The sequence below is a fragment of the Benincasa hispida genome, chromosome 9 (assembly GCF_027475165.1).
Source record: "Benincasa hispida cultivar pf3 chromosome 9, pf3_genome.v1.1, whole genome shotgun sequence".
Classification (NCBI taxonomy): Eukaryota; Viridiplantae; Streptophyta; class Magnoliopsida; order Cucurbitales; family Cucurbitaceae; genus Benincasa; species Benincasa hispida.
In genome coordinates this window covers 31,182,375-31,204,732 of record NC_143486.1, presented here as the reverse complement: position 1 = coordinate 31,204,732, position 22,358 = coordinate 31,182,375, and the positions used below count along the sequence as shown (strand labels likewise).

Genomic DNA, 22,358 nt, shown 5'->3' with positions numbered 1-22,358 from the left:
TCCCAAATCTTTCATTTAGAATTGGGCGACTAGTCACTTTTTAATGTCAATCAGAAAACCTACATCATTCCCAATGAGTAGGATATCATCCACGTACCAGGAAAGCTACTGAGCTGTTGATGATCTTCTTGTAAATACAAGGCTTATCAACATTTTGATCAAAGCTAAACGATTTGATTGCACTATCAAATCTAATGTTCCACGATCTAGATGCTTGTTTCAGCCCATAAATGGACCTATTAAGCTTGCAAACTCTTTGCTCTTGATCTAGAATAATGAACCCCTCTGATTGAGCATGTAGATGGTCTCCTCAAGATTACCATTAAGAAAGGCAGTCCTGATGTCCATTTGCTATATCTCATAATCATAAAATGTGGCCATGGACAGGAGTATCCTGATAGACTTCAACATGACAATAGGTGAGAAAGTTTCCTCATAGTCTAGTCCCTCGACCTGGGTATAATCCCTTGCCACGAGTCTAGCCTTAAAAGATCTACATCTTTCCATCTACACCTCGTTTTTGCTTGTAGATCCACTTACACCCTATTAGTTTTACCTCATCAGATTGATCCACAAGTTCCCAGACATTATTGAAATACATAGACTCCATTTCCTAGTTCATGGATTTAATCCATTCTTCTTTGTCAACATCCTCTATTACTTGTTTATAAGACAATGGATCCTCGACCCCATCATCAGACGATGTTTTAGGCTTCAGTCAAACCCATGTATCATTCCGATGGGTTCATAACCTTCCCACTACATCGAGGCAGTCTCAATTCTTGAGACGGTTGACTAGATGTACCGACATCAACAACTTTTGTTGATCTATCAGTCTATTCAACAACTCTTGTTGAACCCTCAGTAGTCTCACTAGAAATCTCATGTAAAAAAGGCTTGCTTCGTGGTTTATGATCCCTAATGTGGTCTTCTTCCAAAAAGATAGCATTTATCGACACAAACACTTTTTTCTCACTTGGATCATAGAAGTATCCACCCCTCATTTCCCTGGGGTAGCCTACAAAGAGGCAAACTTTCAAACGTGGTTCCAACTTCTTTGGGTTAGCCACAAGCATCCCCAAATCTTGAAGTGGCGTAAACTACCTTTACTGCCTCTCCACTCTCAAAAGGTGTTTTAGAAACACTCTTTAAGGGAACATTGTTCAAAATATAACTTGCAGTCTCCACTGCAAATCCTAAAAATGAGTCTGGAAGATGAGCATAACCCATCATAGACCGAACCATGTCCAACAGGATTCTGTCTCTCCTTTCTGATACGTCATTATACTGAGATGTACCTGGGCTTAAGAGTTGGGACGTGATTCCATGTTCTATCATATAATTTTTGAATTCGAGGTACATATACTCTCCACCACGATCAGATCGTAGTGTTTTTATCTTCTTACCTAACAAGTTTTCAACTTCAGTCTTATACTCCTTGAACTTGTTAAGGGCTTCAAACTTACGTTGCATTAGGTATAAATACCCGTACCTTGAATAATCATCTATGAAAGAGTTGAAATATTCATACCCATCTTGAGCCTTAACACTCATCAGACCACAGAGGTCTTAATGTATAAGCTCCAAAGTTTCCTTGGCATTGTAACCTTTTTCAGTAATTGGTCATCTTGCCTTCAAGGCATGATTCACATATTAGCAAGGAGTTTTCTTCTAAACTCTTTAGAAGTCTACATTTCACCAACTACTCAATCTATTGAGGTTGATGTGACCTAACCTTAGATGCCAAATATGGGCATTTTCCTTAGGAGAAACCTTTGGTCTTTTTACAGTTGTCGCCATACTGAACATTTCAGTATTAAGCAAGGCTTTTATGACTAACGACCTTAGTACATATAAGTTATTTTCCATTGAACCAAAACTAATCTCCATACCATTCTTGAAAATAAACACTTTACTCTCAGAAAAGGAGACAGTATAACCTTGTTCAATGAGACAAGAAACCGAGATTAAGTTTCTCTTGATATGGGGAACTACAAAAACATTATCTAGTAACAAATTACATTTCTTATCCAAAAATAACTTCAATCTGCCCACAACAACAACTGAAACAACCTCACTAGTACCGACTCGAAGAGTCAACTCTCCCTGTTGCAACCTTGGCCAGGAATTAAATCCTTGGTAAGAAGATCTGACATGGTTAGTAACACCTGAATCAAGTATCCAGGCAGAATCATCATTCTCTACCAAACATGTCTCCAAGACCAATAAATCATATTTATTGTCTTTAAACTTCTTCCTCTTCTAGAAAGTAGTGGGATCAGTATCAGAACCTAAATAAGTTCCAAGTTCCATTTTAGAGAACACTTCTTGTCGATGAACTTCACTAGAGTTAGCAACATTTGCTTTCTCTAACTGGAGGTTATCTTGGGACCTGACACTACTGGTTTCTCTGTCATCCATCCCTTTGTGCTCAAAAAGTGAAAACTGACGTTCAAACAGTTCTTGCAACGAGTTCATAATCTCACATGCAATGACCATGTTCTCAACCTTTTGGCTAATGCATCAGGTATGCTAGCCAAAATGTGAAGTCGGGCCAACAAGTTAGCCTTCATCCACACCTCATATGCATTACGAACATTTCACGGTGCATCAAGGGTTGGGATTTGAGGACACTCCTCAACCATGACAAACTCGAGGTCGTTTACTAAGAAATATGTTTTAACGAACTATTTTCAATGTATATAATCGGTCAAATTAAAATAGGCAACTAACGAAAAATCATTCATGTTGCTGAAAAAGAAACACATTGACCTACATTACGTTTTAGCAAATACTCGTTGAAAAAACAGCATCCAATACGGTTTAGCAAAACTGAAATGAACCCCATGTGACATCTAGTTTTGCAATGACACTTCAAAGGTTTAGGACAAAAGCCACCGAAGGGTAGTCAATTTATCCCTCTTCTGAATTGAGACATTCTCAACCAGTCATTAATACCAGAACAACTTTTGTTCCTATAACGACTAGTCATCATTGATTTGGTCAAGAAATCATTAACTTGCTTAATAATTTCCCGTAAGTGTGATCCGTCATTTTAGGCCCTAAAGTTCCACCCCAAGCAGCCAATCCGACTGGAGCAAAAACTAAAGTGGCTCTATCCATTTCTAGAGTCTACCTTGATATTGACCAATTGCACAAATCCCATCCGAAGGGGGACGCTCCTAGGGCACCACGAGGGAGTGTAAGAATATCTCACGGTGCGTACCAATGAAGGAGACCACAGGACATGTTCACACCATCCGAAGGGGAATGATCCCAGGGCACCACGAGGCCAAGCATGAATCGCACGGCGTGAACATTCAGGGAGAAACGTGAGTGGAATCATTGATATATCATATATATCTTTTCCTCCTACCGAGTATTTTATAACCTAGGGTTTAGTTTACTTAGAAAAAAGACGACTAAGAATTTTAACTAAGTGACTTTTTAGGCTTGCCCAAGAGTAACTCTTACCTTGAAAAGTTGAACAACTTTTCATCATCATTCATTAAACTTTTTAACGAAGTCATTGATCAACTGTCGCATGCTTGCAGAAAATTTATCTAATTCACCTTTCCAAGTAGGTTCCCAGGCAAGAGTGTTCCATTTTCTTCAACTTAAATACCCTAGCCTAGGCAAAATCCGCCTTAGACAAAAAGTCCCTTATTAGATAGATTTAATACAAATTTAATCTTTTACAGAAATCAATTTAATCCTATTAAACCGATTTAAAAGATTAAACTTAGGTATCTAATCTCATTAGAACCTTGAACTTAGGTCTATCTCAATCCAATTTTAAAACCCTTTTAAAACATGAGTTCGCCTAAGTTCGCATGCAACTCTTTCTTATCGATTTTAGTTCTAATTTCCATTATAACACTTATAATTGGAAACAACCAAAACCATCCACAATGTGAAGCTACACATACAAGGCATTAATAACTTTTATAAAAAGTTTAAGTGTCATGCTCCACGCATTGTTCATTCATTTCTACTTTTATATAACACTTATACATCCAAGCAATGAACCAAGCATACATGCTTCCATACACCCTTATACTATAACTCTTCTAATATAAAGATGATGCATGAATATGCTTAATGCATGCATAAATATAACTCTTATATTTCATGATGCATGCGTATGCTTTCTTGTAATTTCATCATGCCAAAAAATATATTATAACACTTATAATATATGATGCATGAATAATTGTATAACCTAAGGTGGGTTTTAAATCCATATGTCATACACTATGGCATATAAATAAAAGTTGATGAACCGGGATAATGAACCAGGACAAAAGTTCAAGACCTGATTCTCCTATTCATACAGACGAACCGGGTCTTGAACCGTTCGGGTGAATAAACGTGTCTCCTTGATCGTGTAACAAACTCCTTGTGATCGCCTACACGAGAGAGTAAACTCTTTACTCAATCATTTACCAATGCTGCATGAGCATAAACGATAGTTTAGCAACGATCGTGTACCTTAGACTATGCGATGAAGCATGAAGGCACATGATCGTGCAGCGTGCATGCAACGCAAGCCTTAAGCGATCGACTAAACGACAATGATGCGTTGAAGCACAATCGTCTAAACGATCACTGAGCGAGCGTCAAGGTATCATATACCGCGTGATCATGTAATCAGTGACTATGCGATGAAGCATGTTAACTACACGAACGTTTAGTGTGCGTGCCTTTTATTAAACGATGAGTATCAAATGCTCTACGTGATCGTTTACCTCCAACGTCCACGCGATCGAGCAACCAATACTACGCAATAAAGTAAATGTTTTACCCCATTGTTTAGCATTAGCTAAACGAACGTTTAGTAAATACTACACGATCGCAAAGAACTTTTCTATATGATCGTTTAGCCAAATATCAACGATCGTTTACCTTAGGCTACATGATACGACCAATCTTTGGCCTTATTCCTCGATGAGAACTGCATCTCCATGCTTCGAAACTTCATCATGAACGACTCAACGAACTCAAACACTTTGAATTACAGACTCAATTTCTTGTTAATTATACTAAAAGACGCAAGGGCCCTTACAAATTGACACTTGTAATCAAAAGGAAAGCATTAAACAGAGGCAACCATCCCGTAAACATTCATCAACACATCCACAAACGCATTTAACCTTTAAACGCAATGCAGAAAACCCACTATGACTGTAAAAGAAGTTCAAAACAGAAATGAAATTTGGAATATCAGAACAACCTGGCTCTAATACCAATTGAAGGAAATCTGACACGAAGATTTCCATGAGCAGCAGAAGAGAACATTCCAAATTCCATTCGAATTGAACACAATCAATTATAGTCTAAAACGGAAACTAACAGGTCATGCACAACAAGAAACTACAACATGCTAAATGATGATACAAGGGATAGAGGATGTATACCTTTAAAGAACCATTCTTCAAGACTCCCTCGATCAATCTCCAATTGTCCAAAAACAGCACACTCGAATGCAACGACTGGTACACAGCACGAACACAACGAACATAGCCTCCACGAAACCAATCGAGTCCAACTCGCTTCACGAACAGAGTGAGGACACCACCACAATGGTTACCTTGGTATTCTCGGTGTGAGAATCCAGAAGTTGTGGGCTCTGTATGATCTTGGCTTGAGGAAGAGACTAGAGAACTACGATCGAGTAGACGATCGAGTAAGTGGGAGAAATTACACTGTCTATCGTATAGACGACGTGCTCAATCGTGTAGTAAATGGTAACCTATCGTATAGACTTAGCCACTTGATCGTTTAGCTATGATCAGCTGAATGACTATCGTATAGTCAAAGGTAAGCGGTCGTTTAGTCTCTGCACAGCTATCGCTTAGTGAAACTCTTTCACTTGATAGCTTATCTGTAAGTACTTTCCGAATGAATTAACTTCTAAATTTAGAAAAACAATTTTCCTTTTATCTCACGGTTACCATAAAACCACCAATAACCTCCCACTCAATTAGTTAATAGAGAAAAATAAATTATTTATCACATAATTAACATATTATAAATAAATATGACAACCAACTTACCATATTATATTTATAACCTATAGTTTTAATATTTCATCTCATGAAACATATAAATCATAGTTCTTTTTCTATTTTATAGTACTTAATGTAAATCATATTTACATTAATTCCTCCACTTCATGTATCTCATACATCACACCAATTATATCATATATAATTGAATTTCCTCTTGTTAATTTGAACATTTCAAACTAACCCCAAGAACTGATTCTCAATTTGAATCCATTGAGCTACCAAGGGGACCTTATGGACTTGTAGCTTGAAGCTCCAATGGTACGTGAATAACTGACTAAACTCTTTAGTCACGGGATCCACCATCCGTTAACTATCGGACACTCAACTAAAGACCGACAGATGCATTATTCTCACTACAGATATATTTCTGTGTCCATATCAACTAATCAATAGTGTGATAACTCTTCATAGATCGCTCGTAAGTAAAGTTGGACCAATTTACCGTTTTACCCCTGTAGTTACATCTAACTCCTTAAGTACCACTGATTCCTCTAATGAACAATAAGTCATAGTCCTACTATGATTGGGTCCTCTCTTCCAAAGAGAGGACGTAGCCACTATGTTCAAGACCCGGAATCAGCCCTTAAGGGAGCAATCTATCTACTTACCCCTGTTTCGAGGAAGGAGTGAATTCCATCTTGTGTAACTAAGTTCCTAGCTCCCCAATCAGACAAATCCCCAAAAAGATAGGATTGTTGAGTTGGCAATCGCACTCCCACCCATACTAATCAAAAGACCGCCTTCATAGGCAGGAGTTCCCAAAACACTCAGGATTAAGGTCATATCACCTATGGTCGTTATAGTGAGATGTAAGTCTCAATTATCAACGGTGTTATATAAAGAGATTAATCATCTTGTGGTCCGGTCTTATACAAACTCTTTGTATAGGACACCCCCATTCGCATGTCTCCACATGAACAGTCAAGATTAGACCATCTGTAGTAGTTCACAACACTTGTAAACTTCTACAAAGCAGGCCATATCCGTAGTGTCACAAGGATAAGGTATCCCTCCTTAATCCGTATACTATAGACCTTTCACTTAAGGGATCCACCTATATATCTCATATACGTGCTTAAATTTACATACAATAACCACAGATCTTTGTTTATTGGATACGAGTAAATGCAAATAAAATAACTCTTATTTTATTAATAAGAATGTGTACAAAGTTTACAAATTACAAGACTCCGAGAGAATTAGGACACCAATCCCAATACACACATCTTTCACCCGCTTACTATGAACTACTTCCCCCCATTCACCTTGCTATTGACCCATGCAAACACTTTTCGAATGGAGCAATCGAGGTAAAATCGACACAAACCCGGGTATGGATCTCATGTGTGAACTCTTAGGGACGTGAGAGCTAAGAATAACATATTGTATATGTTATTACTCTTGCACTAAAGTGTTCTATTTGTTTTGGATAAAAATGTACTTAGGTATATCCCGACTAATCAACATTGTAAGTCTAGGTGATTATCCAAGTATAACTTTTATATTTGGATTTAACTTACAATGTCTAAGTGATAAACCAATTTTATAACCTCTCATCGCTCACACATGCTCATAAAATCGGGTTAACAACGCTCAATTATTCGGCTATAATACCCAGGTAGCAGGTGTTTCATAAACCGTCAACTTAAGTACCTCCAGCCTTAGACAGGATTATAGACCGGTTGAGTTTGTAACTAGAATTTTACAAGATAACGACCAATTTTAACTATTAAAACAAGTTTTTATTTGTTAACCTTAGGTGAGCATGCATCTTATCTTTGGTATGGATTTTATTTGTCTAATCCAATTTTATAACAAATTATAAAACTTTAGACGTGCTTTCCATCCATAACCTACATCAAGCATTTCAACATTTGATATAACTATTTATATTAAACATTTGAAACTCTAAACATGCATATTATATATTATAACTCTTTATAACATACTTTCAATGCATGCTACATGCTTCTTATGGTGGGATTTTAAATCTACATAACATATTATATTCACATACAAGATTTATTTAATTGTAACATATATTCATAATGCATAAATAATTAAACACACACTAATATGGACCAGTTTGGCATCTTAAGCATGCAATCAACCTACCTAAATTATTACAATAATGATTGAAAACAACTTCAATAGCCATTGGATCGTATGAACCGACCCGAACTGGACTTGAACCACCAAACCGGACCTTCAAGCTCCAAAATGGGTTGAACTGATCCTCCAAGACCTGAACTAGCTAAACCAGTTCACTTAAATCGTCGGTCGGGTCACGTGCGTACATTTTGAGCTGGGATGAACAACATTGTGATGCTTCTTCTCAGCGTTGCAACGCCACAGGAAATTGCCACGTTTCTGGCTGTCTTATGAGCAGTGTTGCAACGCTGCATTGCGTAGCTTCTTTTCTAGTTTTCTGCCGCTAACCTTTCTTGCTTCTTTCTTTAGGTACAACCTAATTGCAACTTTATTGTTTCTAACAAATTTACAGATACCTAATCACACATTAAGGCCCATAAACAAAGAGCTAGTTACAACAATTAATACTTAATTGAAGAGAATTAAATGCCAAAACTGAAACTATCCATATCAACTCCCATTTTCATACAACCTATGAAAATCACCCACCAACCTAAAATTAACACGAATTGAGTGTTTAAATCATGTTCTGATACCAACTGATGGAGTTAGCACGTAACTAATGGAAGCAATTAGGATTTTAAGCACTTAAATTCCATCAATTTTGGCATAGAAACATGCAAGTTCATAAACTAAAAATAGGGTTTTGAAGATATACCTTTGAAGAACTCTTCAATCTTCAAATCCGACTTTAATCTTCACTCTAAATGCTTGTAGACCACCATTGATATTCTCTAGTATTCTCGTGGACATTAGATTGGAAGGTGGATTCCAAAATGAGATTAAATCATCGAGGAAATTAGGAGAATTTCAACTTCTTGTGTCAATAATTTAGAAAATCTTTCTTCTCCCTCTCTCTCTCTTTTTTCATATTCTGCATGCAATTATCCCAGTCATATTCAATTGATTTTGTTCAATTTCAGCATGCCACTCTTTTTTACCTCAAATTGACCCCTCAAACATCAAGTTAAATGGTAGAAGGTGGTGTTCAAAGTGGGAATAATCCACTTTAAGGGTATTTTTCATTATTTTAAAATTGAACTTTAAACAAAATTCAATTTTCTTAATTTTGAAACATTTTTTTTAAATACAATTTCAAAAATATTAATTTTATAATTAATATCATTAAAAAACATTAATTTTTAAACAAAATTAATTCCATAATTAATTTTGTACAAATTCTTAATAATTAATTATATTAATTTAATATCAAATATTAAATCAACCACCAATTCCACAATCATGAATCTCTATTCATGTAACTAATATTTTAATCGAGTTTAAATATTATCCAATTATCCAATTTCGTTTAATTTGCTAATTAAACGTGTAATTACATAGTATATAATTAATGATTACCTTAAATAGAATTTGAATGTTTCAAATTTACTCATCACGCTATTCTAAGGTTAAATCCATTTGTGAGCTATTAGGGGGACCTAATGGACCTACAGATCATGGGCTCCAACGATCCGAGATTGATTGGCTAAACTCTTTAAATCGAATTAATCAATATATATTAACTATCAGGTCACTCTACTAAAGCCCAGTAGTTGCACTCTCTTCATCGTAGATATATTTCTGTCCACTTGATTTAACCATAACCAGTAAATCAAGCCTTCATAGGTTGTTTGTAATAAGGATTGGGTCAAATGTTATTTTACCCCTGAGATTACATCTTGTTCTTTAACTCCCACTGATCCTTTAATGAAAAATTTGAAGGAAATCGAATCCAAGAATTTCCATGAGCAGCGGAATAAATCATTCCAAATTACAATCATGTATGAACATTACAATTATAGTTGTAAACAAAATATACAGTTATGCCATCAATATAGAAATTACAGCATGAAACAACAACTGAACAAGGAGAAAAGCTACGGACATTTGTCAACTTGTCTCCACGCTCCTTGATCACAAATGCTCGAACACAGCCACCTCGAACGCTCAAACAACACGACCGCAACACTGCACGAACACTTTGTGCTCGAACTTAGCGATCGCCTTTGTCATGAACACCCTAGCAACACGAACGGCCTCCACAAAACCTCGACGGCATCGAGTTGAGTATGACACCACCAAGAAGGTTACCTTGGTATTCTCGGTGTGAGAATCCAGAAGGTGGGCTCTTTTTGGACTTGGATTAAGGTAGAAGAAGGATGAATGAACAATCGTGTACACGATTGGGCAAGTGGGAGAAGACAGAAACCTATCGTATAGGTCGATGCCCAATCGTTTAGCAAAAGCTAAGCGATTTTCTAGCAAAAGCTAAGCAATTGTTTAGCTCATCGCTTAATACCGTGTATGTCGCCTACAAAACACTACACGATCGTTTACTTCGCTTAAGCCATGACAAGCTTCCGTTCCGTGAGATTCTTTTTCCAAGAGAAATCTCAAAATAATTTTTCAACCTTTGCAAAAACTACTAAAATTAGGAAAACAATTTTCCTTTTATCTCACGGTTACCATAAACCACCAATAACCTCCCACTCGATTGGTTATTAGAGAAAAAGATTTAATTATCCAATAATTAATATTATTATAAATACAATTGATAACCAAATTATCATACTATTTTTGTAACCTATAGTTTTAATATTTCATCTCATGAAACATATAAACCATAGTTCTTTTTCTATTCCATGGTACTTAATGTAAATCTTATTTACATTAATCCTCTACTAGATGTATCTCATACACCAAACCGATCATATCATATATAATCAAAATACCTCTTGTCAATTTGAACATTTCAAATCAACACCAAGAACTTATCCTCAACTAAATCCATTGAGCTACCAAGGGGACCTTATGGACCTGTAGCTCGAAGCTCCAACCGTATGTGAATAATTGACTAAACTATTTAGTCATGGGATCCACCATCCGTTAACTGTCAGGCACTCCACTAAATACTGACAGCTGAACTATCCTTACCACAAATATATTATGTATCCATCTTAACCAATCAGAAGTGCGACAACCCTTCACAGATCGCTCGTAAGTACAGCTGGGCCAATAACCATTATGCCCCTGTAGTTACATCTAACTCCTTAAGTACCACCGATCCCTCTAATGAATATAAGTCATAGTTCTACTATGACCGAGTCTTCTCTTCCAAAGAGAAGCTATGACCACTATGTTCAAGCCCCAGAATCAGCCCTTAAGGGAGCAATCTCTCTACTGGGAAAAAAGTGAATTTTATCTTGTGGATTGAGTTCCCAGCTCTCAGATCAGACAAGTCCCCAAAAAGGTAGGCATGTTGAGTTGGAAATCTGGCCACTCTCACCCATACTAATCAAAGGACCGCCCTTAAAGGCAAGAATTCCCAAAACACTCAGGATTGAGGTCATGTCACCTATGGTCGTTTAGGTGAGATGTAAGTCTCTAGTATTAACGGCGTTATATACAGAGTTTAGTCATCTCGTGGTCAATGTCTTATACGAACTCTTTGTATAGGACACTCCCGCTCGCACGTCTCCACATGAATAGTCAGGATCTACCATCTGTAGTAGTTTACAACACTTGCAAACATCTACAAAGCGGGTCGAATCCGTAGTATCACTAGGATCAAGTATCCCACCTTTATCCTTATACTACAGACCTATTTAGGTTATCACTTAAGGCATGATCCACTTGTATATCACATATACATGATTAAGTTCGCATAAGATAACCAAAGAATTTTGTTTATTGGATATGAGTAAATTCCAGAATTAAATAACACTTATTTTATTCATCAAACAATGTGTATCTTTAGAAAACAACGAGACTTCAGGAGAATTAGGACACCAATCCCAACACAATTAGTTTGTGATTCGATCACAAACCGAGTCTCTCTCGGGCCAATGAGAGGGTGGGGCCTCTTGTTCAAGACTCAGAGTCAACACTTAAGACAACAACCTCTCTACTATCCCTAAAAGCGGGTAGGAGTGAATTTCGTCTTGCACCCTATGTCCCAAGCTATCTACCTGGTATTACCCCTGAAATGGGAGGCCTATTGAGCCGGCGCTATTGAGCCAACCCTAACCCATGTTCTAAGGATAATCTTGAATAAGTAAGAGTTCGTAGTTAGTTCAAGATTAAGGTCAAGTTACATAGGTCATCGCTTTGAAATAGTTAGTCTTAAACAGTAAACAGTGTCATAAATTAAGAGTGATTTATTTCTTGGTCCGGCCCTATAAAAACTCTTTCCATATGACACCTCCATTCGCATGTCTCCACACAGATGCTTCAGGATCACATCGTTTGTACAAAATACAAAGTGAGCCGCATCCAATAGTGTTTCCAAAATAAGGTACCCAGCCTTATTCATATAATTATAGACCACTTTAGCTATTTACTCAAACTTGATCCACTCTTATGTCTCCATATAAAGCCCAAATACTCATATAATAGCCATGGATCTTAGTTTATTGAATTTAGTGAAATTTACATATTCAATAACTACTTTATTGAACAAAACCTCACCAACATCTTTATTGAAAATAGAATATGTTTAATCTTACAAACTGTGAGTTTTAGGACCTACAACCTAAAATAGGCTTGTTCATCCTGCCATTGAGCTTGGCATCAAGGAAATTCCCTCAACTTATTTTGCTGGCACATAAGTAACTCTTGCTGACTTGTTAACCTATCCATTGACTCCAAAATAAGTTGCAGGACTTCGTCATGCAAATATTTGTAGAGGTCGTCCATATCCATATCAACAGGTCACTAACAAGAGTTGGCGGCTGGGGAGTGATGCAATTCGTTGACTTTTGAGGGGGAGAAGTCTTTTCTTTTTCTGGTTTAGCAGGAAAGGAAGGAGTATTTTCACGCTCTTTTTCAGAAGAAGGAGCAGAATCTTTTCTCTTATGTGTTCATGCGTCGGAGAAGGAGTTGTTGGTGCCCTAAATCTCATAAGGTCCTATAGTTTGTAATTGTATTGTACAAACATCTTATTTATCTAATAAAATATGTGATGTTTTATTTGACATTTAGTTTCATTAAACCCACAAACCAATAAGCTAACATCCAAGGTTATCTTGTAGCTTAAACATGTATGTAGAGACATACAGGTGGATCATGTTTAAGTGATAACCTAAATGGTCTGTAGTAGATGGATAAGGCTGGATACCTTATCTTGGTGACACTACGAGTACAACCTACTTTGTAGATGTTACAATTGTTGTAAAGTGCTACAAATAATCTGATCCTGATCATTCATGTAGAGACATGTGAGCGGGGGTATTTTATACAAAGGAGTTTGTATAAGACCAGACCACAAAATGTTTAGTCTGATTATATAACACCATTCATAATATAGACTTACATTTCACTAGGATGACCATAGGTAACATGACTTGAATCTTGAGTGAGTTGTGAACTCTTACCTATGAAGGCGGTTCTTTGATTTGTATGGGTGAGAGTGGTCAGATCGCCGACTTAACAAGCCTATCATTTTAGAGATTCGTTTAATTGGGGAGTTGGGAACACAACTACAAAAGAAGGAATTCATTCCGTCCCCAATGTTGGGGTAAGTAAATAAATTGCTCCCTTAAGGACTGATTCCAAGGCTTGAATAATGTGGTGTCACACCCTCTCCTGGCTCGAAAGAGGTTTGGTCATAGTTAGACTATGATTTATTGTTCATTAGAGGGATCAGTGGTAATTAAGGAGTTAGATGTAACTACAGAGGCAAAAGGTCATTTTGGCCCAACTGTACTTATGAGCAATTTGTGAAGAGTCATCATACTATTGATTAGTTATATCCAATGGACACATAAACATATCTGTAGTACGAAGAGTGCAGTTGTCGGTCTATAGTGGAGTGCCTGACAGTTAACAAATGGTGAATAATTTAATTAAAGAGTTTAATTAATTATTCACGTGGAACTTCAAACTACAGGTCCATGAGGTTTCCTTTGTAGCTCAACGGGAATTAGTGAGAATCAATTTTTGGGTTAATTTGAATTGTTGAAATTAATTGAGGGAATTAATTATATATGATATAATTAATTTAATCTAAATATATATGATATAATTAGTATAATATATTTGATACATATAAAGTTCATTTGAGCGGAAATAAATATTTGAATATAGAGATTATGTTAACTACATGAGCAAAATTAGGAGGGCAATTATTCTTGAGGAATATCAACAATTACTCTTATACATAACTCGACCCTATTTTTTATTCTATAATTACCTATAGTATTTGTAGTTTCAGCTACAACAACTACGAACTAGACAAGAACAAATTAGGGATTTAGAAATTTATGGCTATGTGCATGTCACGTGAGTTGCCATAAATCTTATTCTTGGATGATTTTGCCATTTTTCAGAACGGAATCTTAAATATTTCCATACGCTCTAATTCCCCATATTATTATTTAATTTCTTTTGAGTTGGATTAATATTTTGCCATATTTGTATATATTTTAGCCTTCTTTTTCTTAGGATATTTGTAATAGATAGTAAAATAAGGGAAAAAATCTAAAAATATATCACTTAATCAACTTTTGAATCTTTTAATCTCCAATTTCGCCCTCACTTGTCTTGTCTTATTGTACATCTTCTTCACTTTTTTTTAATTATTTATTTTCTTTTCTTTCTCTAGTTTTTGTTTTTTCCTTTTTTTTTTCCATTTATCTAGTGTTTGCTTATTCTTTTTTTTTTAATTTTTTAATTTTCATTATTTTCTCTGGTTTTTGTTTCCTTTCTTTCGTTTTTTTTTTAATTTTCTTTCCTTTCTCCAATTTTTGCTTCTTTTTTTTTTTTTTTTTAATTTTTGTTTCTTTATCCGGTTTTTGCTTTTTTCCCTTTTTTTTATAAGAATTATAAGGTTGAGTTTTGTACCCAAGACTTGAAAGTACCCAATTCATAAGTGAATTAACACCAACAAGCCAATCATCAAATTTGATTATTATAACGAAACATTAATTATAAATAGCAAATGAAAACGGATTTGAAAGGAACTATTTTTTTAGTCCACAAATTTGCACTATTTCTAGAAATTTTTCTTAAAAGTTTGAAATAAGAAACGAGAATAGTTATTACACAAGTTTATTTCTCAGAAAATGAGAAAGCAAATGATACCAGACAGACCAATAGTTTTGTTTTTCCTTTTTATAGGAATTTAAGAGTGTGATGTCTATCAGAAATAAACTTGAAAAAATGACATAGATGACCCAAAATAAAAAGGCACAAATTGAAATATTTGTCTATTTGTGTATCGTACCATTTGTTTACAAAATCAAACGAAGAAGAAGAGTTTGGTTTGGCTGTTCAATATTTTTACGGAAGTATCCTTGAGAGGTATTGAAAATAAAAGAGACTGTACGAATATTTGTAATAGAAAGAAAAAGGACAATAAGATGGTCAGTAGCTATCATTGATAGAAGCTACTACTGATAACATGTTATCGATGATAGAAGCTAACATTAATAACACATTATCGATGATAGAAACTACCACTAATAGCATGTCATCGGTGATAGAAACTACCACTGATAACATGATATTAGTGAGATCACTAATAACATCTTATCAGTAATATGTCATAGTGAAAGAAGTTATCACCGATAACCACAATATATGTGATATTAGTAATATCAATGATCGAAGTTAAGTGAAATCTATATATCGAGTTTCTTTAAAAGTTCATAACTAGTTATAGAAGTATACGTTACTAACCTTAAGTGTTAATATTTCAAGGTTAATTCTAATTGATGAAATTCGATCAGTGATAGCAATTGATAGCTACTATCAATGATAGCCATGACAAAAAATTACTAGTGATAGCTACTATGTTAATCTTTCAAAGTTGATAATCATTTATGAAAGTCTATCAGTGATAGCCACTAATAGTGTTTCATCACTAGTATAACTCAATCTTTCAAAGTTGTTATAGCAAATTTAAAACTAATATTTCAAGATTGTATTAATATTTCTCAAATTGTAAGCTGCCACTGATAGCAACTATTAGTGATTAGTGATAGCGCTAATAGCAATTACAGTGATAACTTTCAAGTTGAGAAAATCAGAAAGAAGCGAGTAAAATAGTGGCTAGACGGGGCTCTTTAGTCTTTTACCATTTTTTTGTTCTATATAAGTAATTATTTTATCCTTATACTACATATTCTATTATTTTGGGCTTAAATTCATTTGATGAAACTAGCCCTTCTTATAATTGGAAAGGCCCCAAACAAAAATTCCCCATGTTACCAAACCACCACAAACCAACAATTTCAAATACAACCGTTTTCATGATACTCCAAACAAACAGTCCCAGAGTAATGTCTGTCATTTAACTTGAAAAGCTGTAGTTTCAAATGTTCATCATATTAGCATTTCAGTTCCTTCACAGTATCTTTGACAGCAAAACTTACACATGGGATTCAATTGTAACAAAACCTAAGATTTGAATATGTGTACAGTAAAGATATTACATCCATCACCAACCTCTCTCAATTGGTCTTCTTTCAGAGACCTAAAAAGGAGGCCAGAAAATGCCTCTCCATTGCCAAGCTCTTTCAACCGTTATGTCGTTTGAATGTAGCAGTAACAATAGTTCAGTTTATTTGTGTTCACTCTAATGGAGCATATTAACACAATATCGAAACCAACCAAAGATCACTAGTTGAACCTATCGATGTAACAAAAATGACTCTGGTTGTCTTAAACTTGAGATGAGAAAACACCCTATCAACTGCAGATATAATGGCAACTACAGCAAAGGGAGAGATGAGCTGTAAGGACTAAGGATATTCCTAACCTCTTCTTCACATAGATGCAGATAAATTTTAGTCATTTTGTCAGTCACTATCGCTCTCGGACAAGTATCTTTGTGGCTGCACATCTGTTTGCTGTCTTCGGGAATTTGGATTCTGTGAGGCAAAAGTTGGATCTCCATGCATAGGTGCAAATGCTGAAAATTTAAATTAAGCTATTTGTTAGTACTTGCACTTCAATTGCAATTGTGAATTCATAAACCCAAATGAAGGAGAAAAGGGCCAAACTAAATAGCATATCCAAAGGTGCCAAAACAACTTCACCCAAGTATTTAGAGGAGCTTGAATACCTCTCTCTCCGGTAAATTCAAAATCAAAAGAACAAAATATTTTCCCATAGGTAAAATGTCCTCAAGATGTGGTTGGTCGATGGAAACCAAAGAATTAAATAAGAAATGTAAAATTTACTCCAAAACCGAGAGGCATAAGAACAGTGGAAAACAGGGGATTTAACAACAAAGTCAAAAACCTTATTTCCAATAGGTACATACAAAACTTTATACCTGCTATAGACTAACATTGAAAAGGAGAAAGCATAAAGTGTTAATCAAACAGTTAATTGAAAAACCAGAATCAAAGTCAGCAATGTACATAATTAATGCAAATTAAGCTAGTTCATATTAATTTCCCCCAATTAATCTTCATAAAAAAGTACAGCCAGTTTTCTCGAGCTGTAAGAAAGCCAGATGGCATCTGAAGGCATCATTTCATCAAGCATCCATTCCATATTGTCCTCATAAAGAAACTAAGCCTTAGAAGAGGTAGCAAGATAATGAATACTGGTACTGAACAATTCCATATTGGCCTCATAAAGAAACTAAGCCTTAGAAGAGGTAGCAAGATGATGACTACTGGTACTGAACAATTAAAGGCTCATTTAGGCAAGAACCAGACTCTACGGTTAACAATATCATGAAGTGGATTGTAAAATAAAGAACCAAGCGGTCAATTGATTGCAGAAAGCAACAGAAAAAATATACATATAAATAAAACTCAAGCAATTTATTAATATATACTAACCTCTCTCTCTCATTCTTCTCTCCCTGTCGTATTCAAACTTATCTCTAATCTGGCTGACCTTCTCCCAGTTACCAACTTGCATGTTCCTCCTAAAATCCTGTTCCTGCATGCAAAATTCCATTCCTTCAAGTTAAATTTAATGTAAATACATGTAAAGACAAGAAAGTCATTCACAGTATTTCAGATCAAGGATTTGAGAATGACAAAACTGTGAAATTGGAGGTTGATTGTTAAATATGCAAATACAGCATTTTCTATGAACCCGTGATTTGTATGGTATACGCATAATGATCGTCGTACGACCGATGAATACATAATCTTCATTCCATAGCAGAATTTGAACACTTCAGCTAACTAATTGGGTTTCACTCTGATTGAGAGAAATATCATCATCCCCACCAAGTATTAAGTTACCAAATTCCTTCATCACTTGTGCATAAACAGGCTTCCAGGAAATTGGTAGCTTGGTTCAGTATCTGTTCAATCAGTTCCATCAACTAAAGGATTTATCTCCTCGTCTTTCCAGCGAACTTCATCAAAAACCACTTCTAGATTTGGCCTTTGTATCTTGATTCCGCAGGGTTTGTTGAGTGCTGGCTTGGGGTGAGAAATTGTACGTAAGCCATTAGGGTAGCTTTGCAATAATCTCTGCAGAAACTACTCCTGTTTCTTCAATGAATTCTCTCTCGCCTGTAGTTTTGAGATCTTCGCCTTCATTTACAGCACCCTGAGGCATTTCTCAGACTTCAGGCCCTTCAGCCTTGAAGATGCAAAAATTTTGCAGAAGAATAAAAAGGGCAAATCCCAACGTTTCTTCTGTTACCTTCTGGAGGAAACTCAGTAGATGGTGAAGACAGAGCTCGGACGAGATAACAACACAGTGAAAGCTTAACCTTTGATTGTTATGTCAAGCTGATGATACCCTTTGTTATAAAAATTCAAATAACTTTTTTTTTAGAAGAAAAAACTATAAAGTTGACAAAATTGGAATTTGATTATTACATAAATGACACAATACCCACTTCTAATGATGAAAGTACGATAAACTACTCTACAAAAAATGTCGCAAATATGTTGATCCATCCATTGAGAAAGCATCATCCAACTGCCTATAACTGCCAATATTTGATCAATCAATTTAGAAAGCATCACCTTGCCACAACCAAAGTTCCCATCAACAGATGACACCTTTACAAGATTTGTATTAGCTGGATCTGCATGATATCTGAAACTAGAGACTTCACTTGTCCTGGGAGTGAAGGACACTTTGTTAAATGAACCACTAATTAATCCAAACGATTCTTCTCCTTTGTTTGACTCCATTTTTCTATTTCCTAGGCTCATGAACTTATTGACGACTTCCAACCCCTCAAATTTAACCTCTCTGAAATTATCATGTTGATCTTCTTCCCATTCTTCCAAACTTTTCTGATTTTTGCAAATAAACTCTTTTACTTGTGACCTTCAACACCCACAAGAAGCTTTCTTTGTTCTTAAATCATCTTTATGAAACAAGTTTGGCAACTTGTCCACCAAATCCTTAACCCACCATACTTGCTTGGACTCAGAAGGGAATCCAAGGATAGGCAGAGGGGGGAAGAGAGATGAGGAGAGTCGAAAGAAGAAAAAACCAAACTCAAACCATATTTCAAAATAGTCCAACTTTGCCAAAAAGTGCCACTTAATTTGAAGTGCATGAAAAGGTGGCAAAATATGTTGACTCGCATGGGGATGATGCAGGACTAACATTTGTAACCTTTTTTTTTTCCCATTTTTGATAGGAAACAAAAAGCACATTATAACTTCAAAGTGGTCATATGGTCTAGAAATATAACAAGCACGTAGAAAACCAATTTGGGGTTTGTGCCATGCGTGACATAGTGAATGCTAATCAAGAGATCACTAGTATTCTTTTAGTCAGTCTTGTATACCAAATTCTGCTCCTCAATAAGTCATCTACTCGCAAAAAAATATCAAGTTAAGCAACTGTACTGTTCTTCATAAAGAGAAGGATATTCTCAAGATTATTTATATTCAATTTCATTCTCCTCACAATCCTCGTGCATTTATCCATTATGTATATCAAAAACTGCAGTACAGAAATTATACTTGACAAATCTTCAGAGTTAAAATGGTAGATCAATGAATACAAAAACTTAATTGTCTTCAAAACGGAGTAAGAGTATATAACAAGCTCTGAAATTAAAGAAATCAACAAAGAAAATATTAGATTTACCTTACTCCGATCAGCACTGGATTGCCTATTCCTGAAACGCAGGCAAAAGTAGTAAAACTAAGGCACTGCAGTCACATTACAAGTCTACTCTTGGAGAAACTTAAAATCTTAAATCACGAAAGACAAATAAATAGAAGTAAACTTTTAATTGATTATCACTTCAGTAATCACTAGCTACACATACAGATATACATGAAAGATGAAAGTAGAAAAAACTCCAACCTATAAGGTGAAAAATCTTCGTCCTCAGAAGACTCGTAGTTTGCATGATCCCGAGCAAGTTTTTTGGAATAACCCTCATCCCAGTACAGCCTCTCCCAGTTTTCCCTTAGCTCCCGATAAAGCTCCATGTACTTTTTGCACCATGGCTCGTGCTCCTTCAAACACCCAACGATTGACGAATAAAACATTTATCATATCACAAGTGGCTCCACGTCGATAGCATAAATTCTCTTATTTATGCAATTGGAGTTCGATGGGAGTTCTCCCTTTTGTGAAATTTGCTAGAATTGCATACTATCAATGAAATTGATATCACAAATCATTAGTCATAATAATTAACTTTCTTCTTCAAACCCATTTCAAGAAAACAATAAACTAAAATATGAATTCTGAACATCACACTCAAACGAAGGGAAGAAAGAAGGAAAGGAGCAAACAGATTCTTTGAGAACGAGGCGAGTCCGACGCATGAACTGTTCCCTGAGCTGCTTTCGACGCCGATTGGGGATATTTTCTCTGGGTATAACGAATCGCTCGCGAGGGGGCACATTGTCGCCGATTTCGTGCATTTCGCCGTCAACAGCCCACCACTCGGACTTTTGGTCGGGCTTGTTTACAGTGAATGCAGCAGGCTTTGAGCGCCGCTTGGACGGCCCGGCGTTCGTCCGGACCGATCGAACTGGATCATATTTGGAGCATAGAGATGAGGACAGAGTCCGAAGCTTGTGTGTGAGTGAGAGCATGAGCTTGTGAAGCTTCTCGCCGGTGCAAGGATGTTTTCGGAAACGGAGGAAATCCTTGTAACTTAGAACTTGCAATAAGGGCTTTGGGAGGAAATTTGTCGAGGTGACCCAAAAATTAGGTCGAAAATGTCAAATGACCGTTTTTGAAAAAAAATGTCAAAGGACCTTTTGCTGGCATCAAAATCAGGTGAAATTACCAAAATATACTTGCACGTACGTGGAAAAACATTCGTTCTCGCTCACTTTTGCTCTTGCATTCCCTCTCGCTGATGATCTATTTGCGAACATTTATGGAACAATGGGTCGTCTTCTTCTCCCTCTCGCTCGTCTTGCTCTCGGCTGTCTCACTCTCGCCCATCTTGCTCTCATCGATCTCGCTCTCCTTAGTATCTCTCTTCCTTTCCTCACTCATAAAATCACTCTTCTCTCTCTTGCTCTTGTTGTTATTCACCGGAGTTGGTCATGTCGAAGCTGCTCGTGTGAACTCGCCGTGTTGGAGAAGAAGAAGAAAATGCGCAGAAGAAAGAGATCAGAGAAGAAGAGACGACGTGTAGAGAGGGAGAAAGGAAGAGGAAAAAGAAAAAAAAAATTGGAGAAGAAAGAAGAAAGAAAAAAAACAAGAAAAGAAGGACAATATTGTAAACTCACAAGCTCATGACATTAGCAAAGGGACATTTGACATTTCAAAATCTGGGTCATTTATCATTTTAGGCCTTTAAAATGAGTTTTTGTGCAATTTTCTTGGCTTTTCGTCATAGTTTGGAGCAACCTCTAGGGAAGTATGTGATTTGTAGAAGAAAAAAGGGAAATTTGGGCCGATGACCCAATATTTGGGTCCAAAAATACCAAATGACTTTTTTTAAAAAAAAATGTCAAATAACCCTCTATGATGTCATCACCATACCAAATTACAAAATTGCTCTCCCTTTTTGTATTCCATGCGAAATTTCTCTCTTCAAACGTAACGATATTATTGTGTATAAGTGTCGCTCAATATTCTTGTGTGGAAGTGTTGCTCAATCTTGCTTTGCAAAATATCCAACTACTACAAACATCTGAAGTTCTTAGGTAAGTGAATTTAATCTTCATCGTGCATGTTGTGTTTGTTTAGATTTTGAGTTGGAATTGACCGACACATTCT

At 36.0% G+C, this 22,358-nt stretch overlaps 1 protein-coding gene across 1 annotated transcript; it reads right to left on the bottom strand.

Annotated features, from left to right (window-relative positions):
• Window positions 1-16,511: 16,511 nt before the first annotated feature.
• Window positions 16,512-21,852, bottom strand: LOC120086484 (uncharacterized). Its single transcript, XM_039043159.2, has 5 exons — window positions 20,912-21,852; window positions 20,475-20,629; window positions 20,253-20,283; window positions 18,017-18,119; window positions 16,512-17,133 (listed from the first exon to the last, which is right to left on the bottom strand). Exons 1-5 carry the CDS (start codon window positions 21,215-21,217, stop codon window positions 17,021-17,023), a joined length of 708 nt encoding a protein of 235 aa, XP_038899087.1. The 5' UTR covers window positions 21,218-21,852; the 3' UTR covers window positions 16,512-17,020.
• Window positions 21,853-22,358: the final 506 nt, after the last annotated feature.

Coding starts and splice junctions, on each gene's coding strand:
- LOC120086484 (XM_039043159.2), bottom strand. CDS start 21,217: ATGCTCTCACTCACACACAAGCTTCGGACTCTGTCCTCATCTCTATGC. Junction 20,630..20,911: donor GCCTCGTTCTCAAAGAATCT/GTTTGCTCCTTT, acceptor GGGTGTTTGAAG/GAGCACGAGCCATGGTGCAA. Junction 20,284..20,474: donor GAAGATTTTTCACCTTATAG/GTTGGAGTTTTT, acceptor CCTGCGTTTCAG/GAATAGGCAATCCAGTGCTG.